The sequence below is a fragment of the Prosopis cineraria genome, unplaced genomic scaffold (genome assembly GCF_029017545.1).
Source record: "Prosopis cineraria cultivar Desert tree isolate PC_DT_omini unplaced genomic scaffold, ASM2901754v1 PC11, whole genome shotgun sequence".
In the NCBI taxonomy this organism is placed as follows: domain Eukaryota; kingdom Viridiplantae; phylum Streptophyta; class Magnoliopsida; order Fabales; family Fabaceae; genus Prosopis; species Prosopis cineraria.
In genome coordinates, this window is record NW_026555342.1 from 38413259 (window position 1) to 38430251 (window position 16993).

The 16993-nt window shown below is 29.2% G+C and overlaps 1 protein-coding gene across 1 annotated transcript; it reads right to left on the minus strand.

Moving 5' to 3' along the window:
- Positions 1–5200: 5200 nt before the first annotated feature.
- Positions 5201–16407, minus strand: LOC129285382 (uncharacterized). The gene is made up of 8 exons (XM_054921046.1): positions 16280–16407; positions 14955–15572; positions 13163–13324; positions 10000–10083; positions 9399–9473; positions 9079–9240; positions 8182–8513; positions 5201–6523 (listed from the first exon to the last, which is right to left on the minus strand). Exons 2-8 carry the CDS (start codon positions 15556–15558, stop codon positions 5828–5830), a joined length of 2115 nt encoding a protein of 704 aa, XP_054777021.1. The 5' UTR covers positions 15559–15572; positions 16280–16407; the 3' UTR covers positions 5201–5827.
- Between the last annotated feature and the right edge of the window lie 586 nt (positions 16408–16993).

The following is a 16993-nucleotide window of genomic DNA, read 5'->3' on the forward strand; positions in this document are numbered from 1 at the left end:
AAAAAGGATGTTGATGATAAGATTGAGGCATTGATAGCATGAGTAGTGCAGTAAAAAGAATTTATAGTGATAATAATGAAGACCCATAGACTTGGAAAGTCAACCCTAGAGACCATCGATGCTTAGGAAGATCGTTGCACTATGCTTTAGCCTTCTCCTCATCACCACCCTAAGGTATTTGAATTATTTTACTTTCTTGATTGTTGTTCACAATTATTATTTCCTTATTAACTTTCCAAGCAAATAGCCTAGGTAGACATAGAGTTGCCACATAAAAGTGTACAATATCTTAGGGCAACAGATTCATTATGAGTTCATGCTTGAAGGGTGGGTGAAAGGGCTGATTATCAAGCCCAATGATGTCAATTACAAGCTGCTCAAACAAAACTATGGGTTAAAAATTATAGTAGATGTGGTTGGCTCTTATATTGTGTAGCCTAAGCATTATGTTTGGTTAGGAGCAGAAGAAATTCCACCATAAGTATGCCATTAATTTACACTATCTCAATTCAAATTTAAAGTATAGCCAATAAAAATTCAAATTCTAATAATTGATATTAATTAGTACCTAGTCCAAGGGGAATAACCCTTAGACAATTGGGTCAACTATCGAAGACCAAGAAACAACCGACCTTTGAGCCAGTGCCAAGTAGATGTTCCTCCTCCTTTGCCAAAGATAAATCAAAACATGTTAGCAAAGTATGTGTGATTGGCCCAGAACACAGTGGAGCAGTTGTTACTGCAAAATGATGACCTGTATCCAAAAAAGGTTGGTGAGATCATTGACTTTGACATCATCAATACAGTCCTAACACATAATAAGGTCATCCACAGCCTAGTAGACATTTATATGAAGTACTTAAATACTCTTCTCATTCACATTTCTAGTTATTATTTTTATCCATATTTACTTTTATCAATTTCTTCATTTAAGTACTTGTACGATACGTTCATCATCCCTAGTAACTTAGGATCGAGGTTCGTGTTTTTCAATCCTCATGAGTTCTCAAGTTTTGAAGGTAGTCAGAAGGATAAGTGTTTATAACAACAATCTCAAACATTGACTACATACTTTATAGAAAGACCAGCTTTAAAGGAGATGGTGTTTTTGTTTCCTTATTTGAATAGGTGAGTTACTTGGTTTTCTAATGCCTTAATTGAAATTTACTATCTTTTTCAAATTCTAACTATAACACACATTATCCAATTCTCCTAGAGGACACTAGATGCTTATCATGATTGAGCTTGTAGATCCTAAAGCTCTCAAGATGTACTATTTAGATTCAACTCCTCATAATGAGGATCTAACTAATCGACCATATATGTTGAAGATATTCAACAAGTAAGTATATTTAGTAACTAATATTTTGTTTGTTTTCAAAATTCTACCTTTCTAACATTTTTGTCTTCCTTATATTAAGGTTGTTGTGCTATATCGCATTAATGCAAATTTTCCAAACAAGACATCATTTAAGGAATATAAGGATGCCATTAAAAGGAATGTAATACAAGTATGTTTAAATTATTGCCAATTACTTAATTGTTTTCATTTTTTTTATATAAATAACATATATTTTTATCGTTATCTTCATGTAGTGCCCTCAACAAATTGACAATAGTCATGATTGTGGCTACTGTATGATGAGGTATGCTAAAGACATCATCACTCACAAGAAACCTACAATCCCCCTCATGGTATCCATCATTTGTATAAATTTTTATATTATAATAAATATTAATTGTTATCAACTAACTTCATTATCATGTGTGTTCTAGTACTATCTAGACTGTGCTACACCTCATTTTTAGGATACCCATATTAATGAAGTCCTTGAAGACTAGAGCAAATGTGCGCATAAAAAGTGGATCACTTCTAATACAAGGTGATAATAGATAGTTAGTTTAGGAATAGATTAGTTTAGTTGTCAATATATACTTTAGATATTTTAAGCATTAGTATTTTAGTTCAAATTAATTGATTTATATCACTAAGTTTGAAATAGAATAATTTTGATGTAAAAAAATTGTAAACATTATAGTTTTGAATTGAGTGTATAGATCTGATTTTTGGGCTATTTTGAAATATTTTTAAGTATATCTATTTTGTATATTTAAAAAAACTAGCCTTATAGGACAGTTATGGCCATTACCTTCCTATAACCATCCTCTATATAAGGGCATATAGGACAATTATGGTTTATAAGGCCTCTCTAGTTTCAGATTTGGTCTAAATCTGAAACTTTATATAGGACGGTTATGTAGAAACCATTTGATATTTATCTTCAATATAGGACGGTTCAATAACTGTCCTATGTAGTTGAAGTAATAGAGGATGGTTGACAACCATTCTTTAAACAACTATCATTTATGGTCAAATCTGTTGTAGTGGTATCTAAAATGTTTTGATATCTATACAATGATATTCATAGAATTTTCTCACTGATTATTTCCATAAGATATAACCAGTTTTTCCTAAATTTCAAAAATTTGTAATTTTCTTCACAAACTTCCAAATATTATGAATTAGTACTCTTTGGAAAGCTTATGTTGTCATGTCTAGTTTTCAATGCAAAAATAATCAGTCAAACATATTATCATTTACTCCTCAAAATTTAACAATTTCAATTACTACTTATAAAAGTTTTAATTATAGTGGGGTATTACACCTTTTTATCATATATATATATATATATGTATGTTACATCCCAACACACACACTAATGTTCCACTTTATTTTTGAAATCCCCACAACTCTATCACCTTGTGAATGTATTTCCCTTGGATATTCATCCTTTAACAAAATGTTACTAACAAAGGGATATTAATACCAATATCATTCTTAATTGTTTTACTTCTAACTCTCATCCCTAAAAGAAGGATGTTAGGTAGATGCATGGCTGATGCAGAATAGGGAAAAGGTAAAGGGAGAATAGAAAAGATAAGAGATAAGATAGCAGAGAAGAGAGAATTAGGTAGAGGAAAAGAGAAATGTGGAGGAGAGGCAAACTTATAGCAATTCTTATTCAATTAAATATGTGTACAAAGTACATAAGTTAAGGTGTTATTTATAAGCCTTAACCAAACCCTAAAAAAATACAAGAAAATTATAAAAACTAAAAGTTAAATAAAAAGATAATAGTAAATGCTAGAACATAACATGAAAATAATTCAAATACTATAAGAGTTTAAAAAAATCATAACTAATATGACAATCAAAATAAAATATCTTCAATATTTATTTTTCTTTTTGTTTCTATCATTTCTCCCCTTCTTGAAAAACTCTCCTCTAGAAAGTAAAATTATGGATATGCTCATAAAGTATGATGGAATGGTCAAAAGATTTCAAGTTGTGTCTTTATATTTGAAAATCCTTTCTAGCAAATCAGATACCAATAAATGGCATCAAATGAATAGCAAACAATGTGAGCTTCTAGAATGACAATGTGCAAGTCTAGATATCCTTTCAAACAAGCAAGATAATAATAGAGGGGACTATGTGATTCAAGAATAGCCTATTCTTCCACAATTGCAATAACTTTATCACTAGAAGGCAAGTAGACGAATGAGGTAGAATAGGAGCAAGATAAAAATGAATGTCATTACTAATAATCTTAGAATTTGAAACTAACATGGGCAAAATTTGCTTCCATAGTCATTCTTCTTCTTGAATAATAGTTGCCTCTTGAGTCTCAACAAAGTTTATATCTAGAGTAGGAGGAAAACTTCAACATGGTTTGACTTGGCTTCTTTGTCACATGCTTTAATCTCAAAATCATCAATGCTATTGCTTTCTAGCATTGCTAATATAGGTAAAGGTCAATATGACTTCTCTTTCTCAACTTGATGCCAATGCCCTTCTATTAATGTTGAATGAAGAGAGCTTTGGAGTTCATTGATTTTATCTCTCACATGTTGAACGCGTGAATGTATGAAATCCAAGTTTGATTGATCAATCAAGTCAGCAACATTAATATAACCATAGCAGTAATAACCAACAAAATCATGTTGATGATAATCAAAATAATCATACTTGTGATGGTCAATATGATCATATCGACAATTAAATGAGCCCATAATATCATGATTAAAGGTGGCTTTTTTTTTTTGAATTCTAGGTAAAAGTGAGATGGAAAGGGAGAAGGTCTAATATCCTAAATTTGAAAAAAAAAGTTTCCAAGAGTTGCCCTCACCTAAAAGGTGAAAAACCCTATTTAATAAATATATCCTTCTAGGAACTCAAAAGTTCTTAGGAGATCACATTTGAACCCCTTAAGAAAGCCGATAGAAACTTCGAATAGCCTAGGGTAAATTTTTTTTAGCTGAGTATAAGGCTAGACTACGTGTGAGGTAGATGTGTCTAGGGAATTAAAAGATAGGAATAGTGTTGAGAAAAGAAAAAATAAAATAGGTAAGAAAGGAAATTAGGGAAAGAAACGGTGAAGGAAATCAAGGATAATATGGAAACAAATAATAATAGAAAAAGAAATTAGGGAAAGGATAGGTAGAAAATGAATACAAAATAAATTAAAATACCCTTGTAATACTCTAAAGACTTGGAAGTTGAAGTTTGGAATATAAAAACTTCACCAAGTAACTTAAGGAACCTAAAGTTATAACATATAATTACCCCCAAAAGTGTTTTTGTATGATGATTCTTAGCTCTAGGAAGGTGTTTAGTGAAAGTAAAGTGAAAATCTGAATCTAATGCTAGTTGATATAGAACGGGGAAGGGAAAAGGGAAGAAAAGAAGAGAAAAGAGATAGAAAGACAACAAATAAGAGAGAACTAGATGTAGAGAAGAGAGAAACTTGGAAGAGAGGCAAACTAATAGTGATTTTATTCAATCAAAAGTATGTACAAAGTAAATGAATTAAGGAGCTATTTATAGGCCTAAACCTAACCCTAGAAAAATGTCAAGAAATTCTAGAAATTTTAAAATTAAATGAAACAGATAATAATAAATGCTGAAAAATAATCATAATTTAAGTATTACTAGAATTAAAATAAAATAACCTTAATTAATTAAAATAAAATATCTTCAAACTTTAAATCTTCAATATCTTCAATTATTTATTTTTCTTTTTCTTTTCCACCAATGGCTACACATGAAGGTTACGTTTAGTTTTTTTTAATATCAAATAATTATAGAATTATTTATTTTTCCGACATAAACAATATAACCACACTCACACACGATATGTTAACATATAAATTAAACTCAGTGGGTAGAAATATTACAGCATCACATAAAATGCAACGTTACAAATTCCGAAACAGTACAACCATGCCTTGAACAAAGATAACACAACATGACACTCATTCACTTATAATCTCTTATTCTTGCATCAGGGAAGAAATCCCTGTGCTCTTAGGAAGTTCGAACAACTAGAAGGCATGGTTTTAATTCTTCGTCTTCAAATCTTATTATGGGACAATAATTAAAACAGAAAACACACACACTTCTCACAAAGATAAAGTTCCAATTGTACTCTAAGGAGGCTAGAATAAGGATCTCTGATGTGCTTTTCTCTAATACCTTTTATAATATCCCAACTTTTCATTTTCTTTTTCTTTTTTCTTTGGATCATTGGATTTCACATAAAATAAGAGATATTTTGATATCTTGAAGTTTTGAAATGGTGATGTAATTGGTATGATTTTTTGTGAATTTTCAAAAATAAAATGGTGTAATTGGAATATTTTTTTTTGATACTTCAAGATATTGAAATATTTCTTATCTTATATAGAAGAAATTGATCTAGAGAAAAAAAAAGAAAAAAAATTGAAAAGTTGGGACATTTCAAAAAGTATTAAAAAAAAAAGCACCTTAGAGGCCCTTATCAAGGGAGGCTTCGGTACTTCCTTTTGCTCTTCCAACATTTGATATAGCAGGCTGCTGGGGCTGATTCTTCTGTTTTGTCCTTGAATCTTGGAAGAAATGTGATATGTCATCTTCATCCATAACTCTTGGTTTCGGAACCTTCTTGAAGAATGAGACAATGAGAAGATTCAAGTACAGTGGAATTTGTGTGAATATGTATAGCCCCATGGCTGGGAATAAAATGACAGAGTAAGATATAATGGGCTGATACTTTTCTTTGGGGTGAAAGTCATGGGACAAGGCAGCATAGAAAGTGACCAGCATTGAGACAAGGGATGCAAAGAATGTAAAGAAGCCCAAACAAAGGTAAAATGGCAAAATTCTTCGGAAATTTTTGGGTATTCCATTTCGAGTACTATAAATGCAAAGGAAAGCCGTCAATGAAGTGATTGAGAAGCAAAATGAAATCAACAATGAGATATAAAACGTATGACCAAATCTGTCTGGGGCTTGGTAGCATGCAGAAAAGGTAGCACCAGCAATTAGTGTAGCCGCAATAATGTAAGGTTCACAAGTATCCTTCACTGATTTGTTACATTTTTCGATGAGATCCTCATGCGTTTTGATGAAGATCTTCCATGGAGTTTTACCCTCGTTGTTGGATTGCGAGATGAAGTACGAAGGCATATTCATTTTCACATACTGCTTCAACATATATAAAGATAACAAAATCCATAAGCATTGTGCACATTCACGTGTGTGTGTGTGTGTGTGTGATTCCATATTCAAAGTAAAAAAGTAACACGAAATAGTAAAATTACTTAGTTTAATATGAAAGAATGGGGAAATGAAGGAAAATTAATTATGTCAAATATAGAGAGATATTACTCCAATCCTTATTATAAGGCATCTTCTAGAATAGATAATATAAGAGACTTGGTGAAGTATTAATTACATTTTTCTAATATTACCCTATTTAAATTCATTAACTATGAAAAAAATGTATTGCAAATTTTAAATTTTGTCATTTAAATATAAGTAAATCTAAAATTTTTTTTTTCAAACAAAGTTAATGACTTAATCACCTGATCTTTTTTATTTCAATGAGGTGGTTAAAAGTACCTTATAATATGGGTAGAGAAAATATATAATTAATAAATCTAAATTTAATATTTTTTATATCATTAATGTAACGACGATACTAACATCAAAACTATAAACACAATGATTTGGTTATCAATGTCTCATCATGGAAACAAACTTTTCTACGAAAATTATTAGTTACAGTTAGAGCCCAAAAACAGGCAAGCCTGGCCTCATGGGCATGAGCCCATATGGGTAACATGGGCATAAGCTCATAAATTTAATTACCCCAAAATTAATCATTTTTTTAAAATTATATCTTTTTTGAAGGGCTCAAGCAAGACTCGTAAGTCAGTTTTTATTATTTTTTGAATTTTACAAAATTAAAATTTTCTATTACAATATTTCATATTTTTTAAAAATATAAATTATAATTTTCAAAAGTTAAAAATAAATAATAGAAATTCAAATTTTAATGTATAAACATGCATATATTTTAAAGTTTAAGTTCAATTTAAAAATTAAAAATATTTTATTTTTAAGGAGCAACACAAAAATAGGTCCAAAATGGTTGCTTGAGCCTAAGCTATCTCTTTCAGGATCGAGATTGAAAACCCAATTTTCCTAAAAGCATATCATTTTTTCAAGTCCAAATTCTTATAAAAATAGGTTCAAATGAGCAACCTTCCAGGTCTGACCCTTATTTCTAGTAGTGGTTGTGCGCGTGCGCACACATATATGATGTAGCATGTTTTTTGGGTGTGTACATTTGTTAGTTTTGTAAAATACCTCCATCCCAATTTATAAGATGCTTTTTTAAAAAAATTATACATATTGATAAAGCTCGTAAATATACTTTACAGCCTTATTTTTTTGTTCAAGACAAAAATATAAATTAAACTTCTCAAATTGTTCTTCATTTAATATTTCATTTGTGAAAGAATATATCAAAGAGAGAGATGATATAATGGCAAGAGTGTAATATTAAAAAAATTATTATTAATAAAACTTTATTTTCATTAAAATATAATATTTTCGGATGTTGAATCTCCCACAAAAATATTTCATAATTTGGGATGAAGGTAGTATAAAACTGTGTGCATTTTTATTTATATATATTGTTATATAAAAAGTTCTTTGAATCATAAAATATATTTTCTTTCAAATGCCGCTTCAACGTATATAAAATAGCAAAAAACATAATAAGCATTGTAAAAATTCACATAAGAAATATATAATCCAATTATTGGGGGAAATTAAGAAGTTATAAGAAATACCTCAAACCACATGACTTCCCATTGCATTTGCATAACAGGTCCACGTATTCCTGTTGCTGTATGCTTTGATTTCGTTGCAGCCAAGTGCAATGCATTATTTCCCTTATTATCCACCTTTTCTATCAGTGCATGCCAATGAGAACGTTTGTGCTTCTTCACTATCTCCAACACATGACTTTGCCTTTCTTCTATTGCCATGTGTATTATGTTCCTCTTCTCTATCAGTAACTGGTCGTGGATAGACACTGGGATACCATCAAGGATTTGTTGCACTTGCTTGACCAGACCATTTTTTGCTGCTATTAACAGTGCTGTTGATATTTTGATTCTTCCTGCCAAGTACCAACGACTTGAAGCTTAAAACGTGTGAAATCCCAAAAAAAAAAAAGGAAAAAAAAAGGTTAAATGGTAATTTTGCTTTTAAATTATAAGGCTAGGAACACTTGGAAATCTCAACTTATTTTTGGTACAATGCCACTCCTATTATTAATAAATATTAACTTTAATTTTTAGTTGATAAAAAAGAACAGAAAAGGAACTCAGAAATTACAAAAAATGGACAAAAAAATTGTAAATTCTTTTATATGTTATTAATCAAAGGGGTTGGACAACGTTGCACCATTTTTTTAAAATGTTGAAGAGAAATATTTCACCAAGAATGAATTTAAGGTTCTAGACATTCCTAAACTTATAGTTGAAGAATATAATTACTCTCTTAGATTTGATATTTAAATATTTATCTGTAATTAAAACTCTTAAATTTATAATAATTTTGATTGATTTTTAACTTGCTTTTCAAAAACATTTGTGGAGGACTTAATTAGTATTAATTCACAGTTTTAGAATCTAACTATCATTGTCTCTTAACACCCCCGGGAAAGAACTTGTAGATGTTACCTTTCTGTACTTGCTTATCCTTGAGCTTATAGAATACAAAGTTTTGAATTTCCTGTGCCTGAACCGCATAGTTGTTTTTCATATACCAAGGATCTTGTTTTACAAGTTCTTCCATAATAAGGTCACCAAACACATGATCTTCTTTCATTTTCCTTATGGAATCTGATCCCCAAAAAAACATTATTAAAGGCATAGTTAAAGATCAAATTAAATTCAAACTCGTGTAGAAAATCCATAAAAGAAACTACAAAAGAATTAATTAAATAATGCATATAAATCAAGCCAAAAATATATATTTATGTATGTGTGTATGTATCTACCCCATAAGGAAATGAGTTGGGTCAGAAAATTGTTTGTGTTCGATGAATTTTGATCATCTAAGTCCTTTGGCTTCACTGCAACAACAACAACAACAACAACAAAATCAAATATTATTTATTGTTAGTTCGTAATTAATTTTTAAAATTAAATAGGGGCTGGTGATATTAACTTTCAAACCAGAATAAAAATACATACCATGGATGCTAAATGATAAACTTAATAATAAAAATCACAACTATGCCTCGTGGAAGATAATATTGAACCTGAGCCAATCACTGACCATTTTAAAATATATATACATATATAGGTAACAACAGGACCAAATGGGATTGGTTTATGTGTTTAACTGTCAAATCCGATGAATTTGTATTTTGAAAAGTATTTCTATTTGACCCCAAAGAATTTTATATTGCATGCATTTTAGCTTCTCTGCACAAGTATTTTTTTTATTTCAATTAAAAGTATGATCACAGCCGATGATATTAACGTTGAAATCAGAATAAAAATAATAAAAAAATCAAAACAGAATAAAAATATTGTGGATGATATGGTAATTATAATAATAAAGCTTCAACAATAGAAACAACAATTTATGTGAACCTTGTAGTTGATGGGCGGATTGAGTCTGACCAGCATTAGAATTTGCTGAATTTTGATCCTCGGACGGCCGCTTCCCGCGAGCAACTTTTCCAAGAAAATATTTTGGGTTAATTAATATTATTAATATGAATATCAATACATCAATATTATTGCCTAATATTAATGCTAATCTCTAATCTAGCAATATATAGAAGATAAAATTTATAAGAAGCTACATTCTTTACAATAAATTCTAACCCAATCTTGCTCATTTTTTCTAATTTCTCTCTACTCCATAAGTGTACTTACTCATACCAAGGGCATTATTGGAAAAATATTAATCACTTCATAGACTCTGTAAAATGACTTATAACAAGGATAATGAAAAGCTTCTAGAAAGTGACTGATAAATGGAACTTCAATGAGTATGCTATTATATAATGATATATCTATTAGAACAACATATTAATTAATTATACTTGAGCATTAATTTTATACAATAGTTTTTAGTATTTTGGGATATCCCATTGGTTTAAAGTTATGTTTCTGTGTCCCCAAGTGTTTTTTCAAACGCTAAAGCATGTCACTCACGTTTTGAATAAGTTAAATATGTAAATGCATGGTTAAGTTGCATGCCAGTGCAGTCTAGCTTGTAACTCTAGTCTATATATGAATTTTAATTACAAGTTCAAAGAAGTAAATTTGAATCCAGTAATGGTGTGTTTGGGATTGATGGGGATTTTAATTTGGATTTAAACTAAATTTTTATTTAGATATAAAAAAATTTATGGATTTAGATTGGATTCAATTTCTAATCCACAATCAAATCTATTCCTTATTATAATTCTTTTATAATTCTAGTCACTTCAAATATCTCATTCTCTATGTTTATATTGTTTATGCTTTCATGACTCTTGTAGTTTTCTTCATATATCTTTTTCATCTCTTATTGATAAAAAAAACAGAGGTAAATTCACCACTTTTATTTTTTTGTTTTTATTTAGAATTTCAACTCACCTTTCTCCTTCATTTAAGAAGACTTAAACTTTCCAAACAAAGAATTTTAAATACATGAATTTTAAATGTGAAATTTTAAATTTAGAATTTCAAATTCAAATCTACTAAGCAAAATATTACTTAAAAGAATTTCTAGACAATGTCATAGTCATTGAACAACCTGTACAAATTAGTTAGGTCATGAGCTCAAAAATTATTTTTCCCCAAATTAAAGGTAGACTTTCCAAACTTTATTTTAAGACAATATCACCCAAATATGATTTTATTTACTTAAATAAAACTGACATTAAACTTTAATTTTTCAAGCTTTTGAGTTCTTTCTTGTCTCTAGGAAATCTTAATGGAACCTAGCTAATAGCATATGTTTCCATTATGGGTTCTAAAAATAAAATGTTACAAGGAGTGACTTTTTTAATACTTATTAATTTCTATTAGTTATTATTAATTAATATTTAGGATAAATTATACAAAACATTCATAAATATACATTCATATGCAAACAACCCCTTTTAACCTTTAAAACTAGACAAATAACACACCTTAAACTTTTAAAGTTTGTGCAAATAATCCATTTCCATAAATTTTTTTTGTTATTTCACTATCATATGTATATATGTGATTGCCTGAATACCTTCTTAAAAATTTTTGTGTGCAAACAACACCCTAGACTTTGAGTGATGTGTAAATAAACTCCCTTGTATATGTATACTACCTCTGGACTATTTATAAGAAACAAGTTTTATAGTTAAAATTTAACCACAACTTGTTTCCTATAAATGACGAACAAATTAACGGCAGGGAAGTTATTTGTATACATGCAAGAGCTTAAGGGGTTTAATTTAAAGATCATGGACGTTAATTTGTATGTGTAGCTCATCAAATTTTAAGAGGTTATGTATAATTTAGTCTAAAAATATTACTTTGTCTCTCCCTAATTTTTTCTCCCTGTTTTGTGTTTAGACCAATGAAATGAAAAATTGGACAGATTCTAGGATTAATGATCCGGTCAAATCATGGCCAAATTAGTCATAATTAAAAGGATTAATATGCAATTTGGATTTTAAACTATATATCTATGAGCAATTTTAACTCTAAATTCATATTGGGTATATTCTAAACCCTAACAATTAAAGTCGGGATAATTTCATCTCACTGCTAAATAAAAACAAAACTGTTATTTTTTTAAAAAAAAATTAAGCCTAATATGTAATTTTTTTCAAATTTCACTCTCACTCTCTCTCCTAACCTTCATTGAGGGAAATTACACTTCATGCCCTATTTTTCTTTTTTAAAGTAAAAAATGTTTGTTTTAATTTAATAATGAGGTAAAATTATCTTAAATTTAATTATTTAAGATTCAGAATATATCAAATATGAGTTTAGGTTTCAAATCATCTTGAGATCTATAGTATAGGGTCCAAATTGGATATGAACCTTAATTAAAATACAAAAATATTCATATATAACCATAAAAAAAGTAATATTTAAATAAAATAAGGCATTAATAATCAATAAAATGGAACACTATATTCATCCTTAAATCATACAAAGTCGTAAATCGTAATGTCTTATATAGATAATATTAATTAAAAAAAACAATTTAATGTTCTGATTACTTGGAAGATAGATTTTTTTTTTTTTTTTGGGTTCTGGTGGAAGATAGATGTTTTTGGAAGATAGATGTTCAATCATTAAAGTATCTTACAGTTGTCAGCCACAATCTTGCCATAAATTTATTACAAATTCAGCACAAATTCTTAGCAAGAAACCAAAAACAAAAACAAAGAAAAAACAAAAAAGCTATTAACTTTGACAAAATATAATGATGTCGTTTCAGTGTTTAGGAGGGGCCAAAAAATAATATAAACGCCAACTTGCTTGACTCATTCATCCCATCACGGTTGACCAAGTGGCACCAGGGTCAAAAATCAGGTTTATTTGACAAGACCGAGAAAAATCAGGTTAATTTGGCCAGGGACACATGTAATTTATACATTTGGCCAAAGACATGTAATTGTTTTTAAAGTTTGAAATCACATATGTATATATATAGTGATGGATGGGACAACTTTTTTTGTTTTTGGAAAGGGGTGAGCTAATTATACTTTGTCAACTAATTACGAAAATTAGACGCAAATTATTTAAAAATTAAATAAATTATACTTACGGCAGTAGCACCATTTCTGCCACCATACGAGACAAGTGCCATTTTTAAAGGCAGAAGGAATGGAGACAAGCTCATCAAGAGGCAACCTTCCTTTTTCATTGAAACAGCTTCCAATCATAATGTTTTGCTTCTCGTAAACCTTAATTATTTCGTACGACAAACCTAGTAAACATTCAATTCCACGCTTAATTAGAAATGAAAAAAAAAAACTTTTTGGATAAAAAAATTAAACTTAATGGTTAAACTGTGTGCATAATTGTAATAAATAAGCTCAACATAACACTCCATCTGATTTCAATTATAATTAAGTAAAAACTACCAAGTTTTATTGGTATTAATAAAAGCAAAAACTACTTTAACGCATATTTCCATAATTGTGCCCCTCATTTAACTAAAATTAGAAGAGATGATGAGGAGTTGAAATTGTTGCAATAAATGACCACCATATATTGAGCATCTGAGGAAAAAGAATTCAATTTCATTGTCACACATAATTCAAATGAAAAACTAACTTCTTTAATAATTACTCAATCCGGACCAGAATATGGGGCATTAATAATTAATTTATGATTATAAAAAAGTTAGTTAAAACTTAATCTCTTGAAAAAATTTATATCTTTTCAATTATATCCTCATTAAATATTATGTATAAGTGCATTAATAATGATAATGTACTACTTTCATACTTTTAGATAACATTATATATACCAATAAAACTCATTAAATGCACATTATAGCTTTACTTTTAAAAACAAAATTTTAAAATTTTAAAAATGTCTTTCATTTAATACTTTATTTGTGAAAGAATATTTGAAATGGTAATAATTGAAAATATCATTAATAAAACTTTATTTTGTCAAAGTGTTTTATCTTTAATGTTGAATCTCCCACAAAAGCATCTTATAATTTGAGAAAGAGGGAGTATCATTTTTTTAAAAAAGTGTAATAATTAAATAAAGAATTGGCATAAATGAAAAATATATATAAAAATTACTCAATATCCTATACTGAGCATAGCTTCTAGAAGATATTCTATATGTAACTGTGGGGGAATATTAATAAAACACTGTTTTTCTTACAATTGACACTAGAGGGACAATTGAAATATAATTTTAATGTACTACCCCTATTCTAATTTATAAAAAATTTTTAAACAAAATCGCGTATACCAATAAAGCTCAATAATTGCACATTACAAATTTAGTTTTTCAAAAAAAATATATAAAATTTTAAAAATGCCTTTCATTTAATAATTTATTTGTGAAATATATTAAAGAAAGAGAATATATTGAAAGAACAATATTTAAAAAATATGATTAATAAACTTTTATTTTTCTCAAAGTGTCTTATATTTTAAGAAACCAAATCTCTCCCAAAAGTACATTATAATTTGGGACAGAGGGAGTATCATTTTTTTTTTCAAAAAGAGTGATAAATGAAATAGAAATATAATTAAAAAAACAATATACAAAATTACTCAATAACTTATATTGAGCATAGTTTTCAAAAGATGCTCTATATTATAATTTTGAGCGAGTATTAGCGGAGACGGATCTATAGGCTTCCCTCATCCCAATACATTATCAAGTCTTTTATTTATTTTATTTTTTTTTGCCAGATTATCAAGTCTTTGATGAAAATTTTATTTCTTCTTTGCAAAATAGTTTAAAATAGATTTTTGCCCCCCATTTTTATTTTATTTTCAAATTAGCCCCCAACCGTAAAACCCTAGATCCGTCCCTGAGATTAAAACATTGTTTTCCTTACAATTGAGGCCAGAGGCACTACTTACCGAAGTATCTTCTCTGAATAGTACAGTGAAGTATGGTATCTCTGTTATTCCTTTCCCAGAGCTGTAGATCTGCGGACGATGACTTCTTTTCCAAATCCTTCTCACTACAAACTTGATGAAGACAAAGGAAGGTCTCTTTGTTGCTGCTAAGAGCAGCCGAAAAGAGAGGTGTCTCTCCCAAATTGTTCCTCTCAAGAACCAATGGCTTTAACTTGTCGTCGTTTATCATGTTAGCGCAAATGAAGGCAGATCCCCTTGAGGCTGCACAGTGCAAAGGAGTATCTCCTCGTTTATTCCTGGCTTTCAAAACTTTCAAGCCCTTATCATCATTAGCAGATTTCTCTTTTATTTGATCAACAAGGCTCTTAACTAGAGAATCTTGTGCCTTGTTACTGATAGCCCAGTGCAACGCAGTGTCGTGGAACTCATCATCATCGTCGACCCCATTCTCTAATTCCCTATTCACCATATCTGCGATCTTGGTGTCATGAATCTCTGGATAATTCTTGAACAACGCTTCCACTTCTTTCCAACTTTCATTCATAAGGGCATTGTACAGTTTTTCCTTTGGCTGTAATGTTGTTCTTGAACTGCTGCTAGCCATTTTTATCTTCCTAGCTAATTCACTTAGCCAGGGAAATATTAGAGATAAGGAAATTAAAAAAGTATCATATCTAAAAATTAGAAGACAGATTAGGAATATATAAAGCTTAGGGTGTATCTAATTAAATGACTTAAACTATTTTAGTAAAGTAAAATTCCCCCAAGCATACTTATAAAGAGTTTAATTAACATGGTATCATTAGCCATTCCATTTGGGACGACAAAAATAAAAAAAATGAGAAAAAGGAGAAAAAGAAGGAATGAATGAAAAAAGAGAAAAACGAAACAAGAGAAGAACAAGAAGAATTTGAATAGAATTGATGCCTTTAAGACTAAAAAAAATAGTTCAAGCCTAGACAAGGAAAAGAAGAGATTGAAAAAAATTGAGAAAAAGAAAAGAAAAGTAGTAGAAAGAATATTAGATATAAAGAAGTTAAAAAAAAAAGTCCCACATTAGAAATTAATTAAAAGACTAATTAAAAATATATAAGGCTTGAAGTGTGTCTAATAAAATGGTTTAAACTATAGGTTGGTGAAGTAGACTACTTTCAAATATACTTAATATAAAGATCAAGTTAAATAGTAATCCATCAACCATACAATGTGATATGAGATGTATGAAAAAGATATATTGCGTGTGTGTGTGAGAGAGAGAGAGAGAGAGAAAGAAGTTCAGAAAGTGATTATAGAAATATATACAATGAAGAGGATAACATTATTACCTAATTGATGGGAGGAATACAAAGAAGAAACCTTCTCCAACTGGCAGGCTAATTCTAAGTTAATGCAGAGGTGGCTTCTGAGAATGATGGTGGAATATAGAGAAGGAAGATGATGGGCGTAGCTGAGATTCAAAATTCTGATGGATGAAATAGATGGTTCAGAATCTCAACTTATATAGATTACATCGCAGGGTGAAAAGTAAGTTTTTTAAAAATAAGTTAGGACAACTTGTTTTTGCCAATCGTCAATTATTAACATGCACATAATTCAACGGGTGTGAATGGTATTGTTACCACATGCACCTACATTAACATTTTTAATGTTATATCTTAAACATTATCTTGGAAAAAAAATCTACCAAACATAGTTGACTACAAATAATGTAATAATTAATATAATAAGTTATTCTTAGTCACGAAATTTGCTTATATTTACAAATTACTTTGGTTATCTAGAGTTAGTGCGCTAACGTGTGATATCTCCGGGAGTGCAAATGGGATATATTAAATTCATTATTAATGCTCGTGGAAAACCATTTGTTACCTAATGTATTATTTGTAGACAATTAAGAAATGTTTGTTGAAGACTTTCGAAGTCAACTATGGTTTGATTGATAGGCTATTTATTTTATTAAGGGTGACTATTATAATATTAGTATGCTACATATTGTCAGTAAACTATATTTAGATATTGAGTGGGATCCATTATAGTAC

What these genes read in the sequence shown, in the direction of transcription:
- LOC129285382 (XM_054921046.1), bottom strand. Translation starts at nt 15,558, where the DNA reads ATGGCTAGCAGCAGTTCAAGAACAACATTACAGCCAAAGGAAAAACTG. An exon ending in TATTCAGAGAAGATACTTCG is followed by an intron (nt 13,325 to 14,954) that starts GTAAGTAGTGCC and finishes AATGTTTACTAG; the next exon opens with GTTTGTCGTACGAAATAATT. An exon ending in ATCCGCCCATCAACTACAAG is followed by an intron (nt 9,474 to 9,999) that starts GTTCACATAAAT and finishes TTGTTGTTGCAG; the next exon opens with TGAAGCCAAAGGACTTAGAT.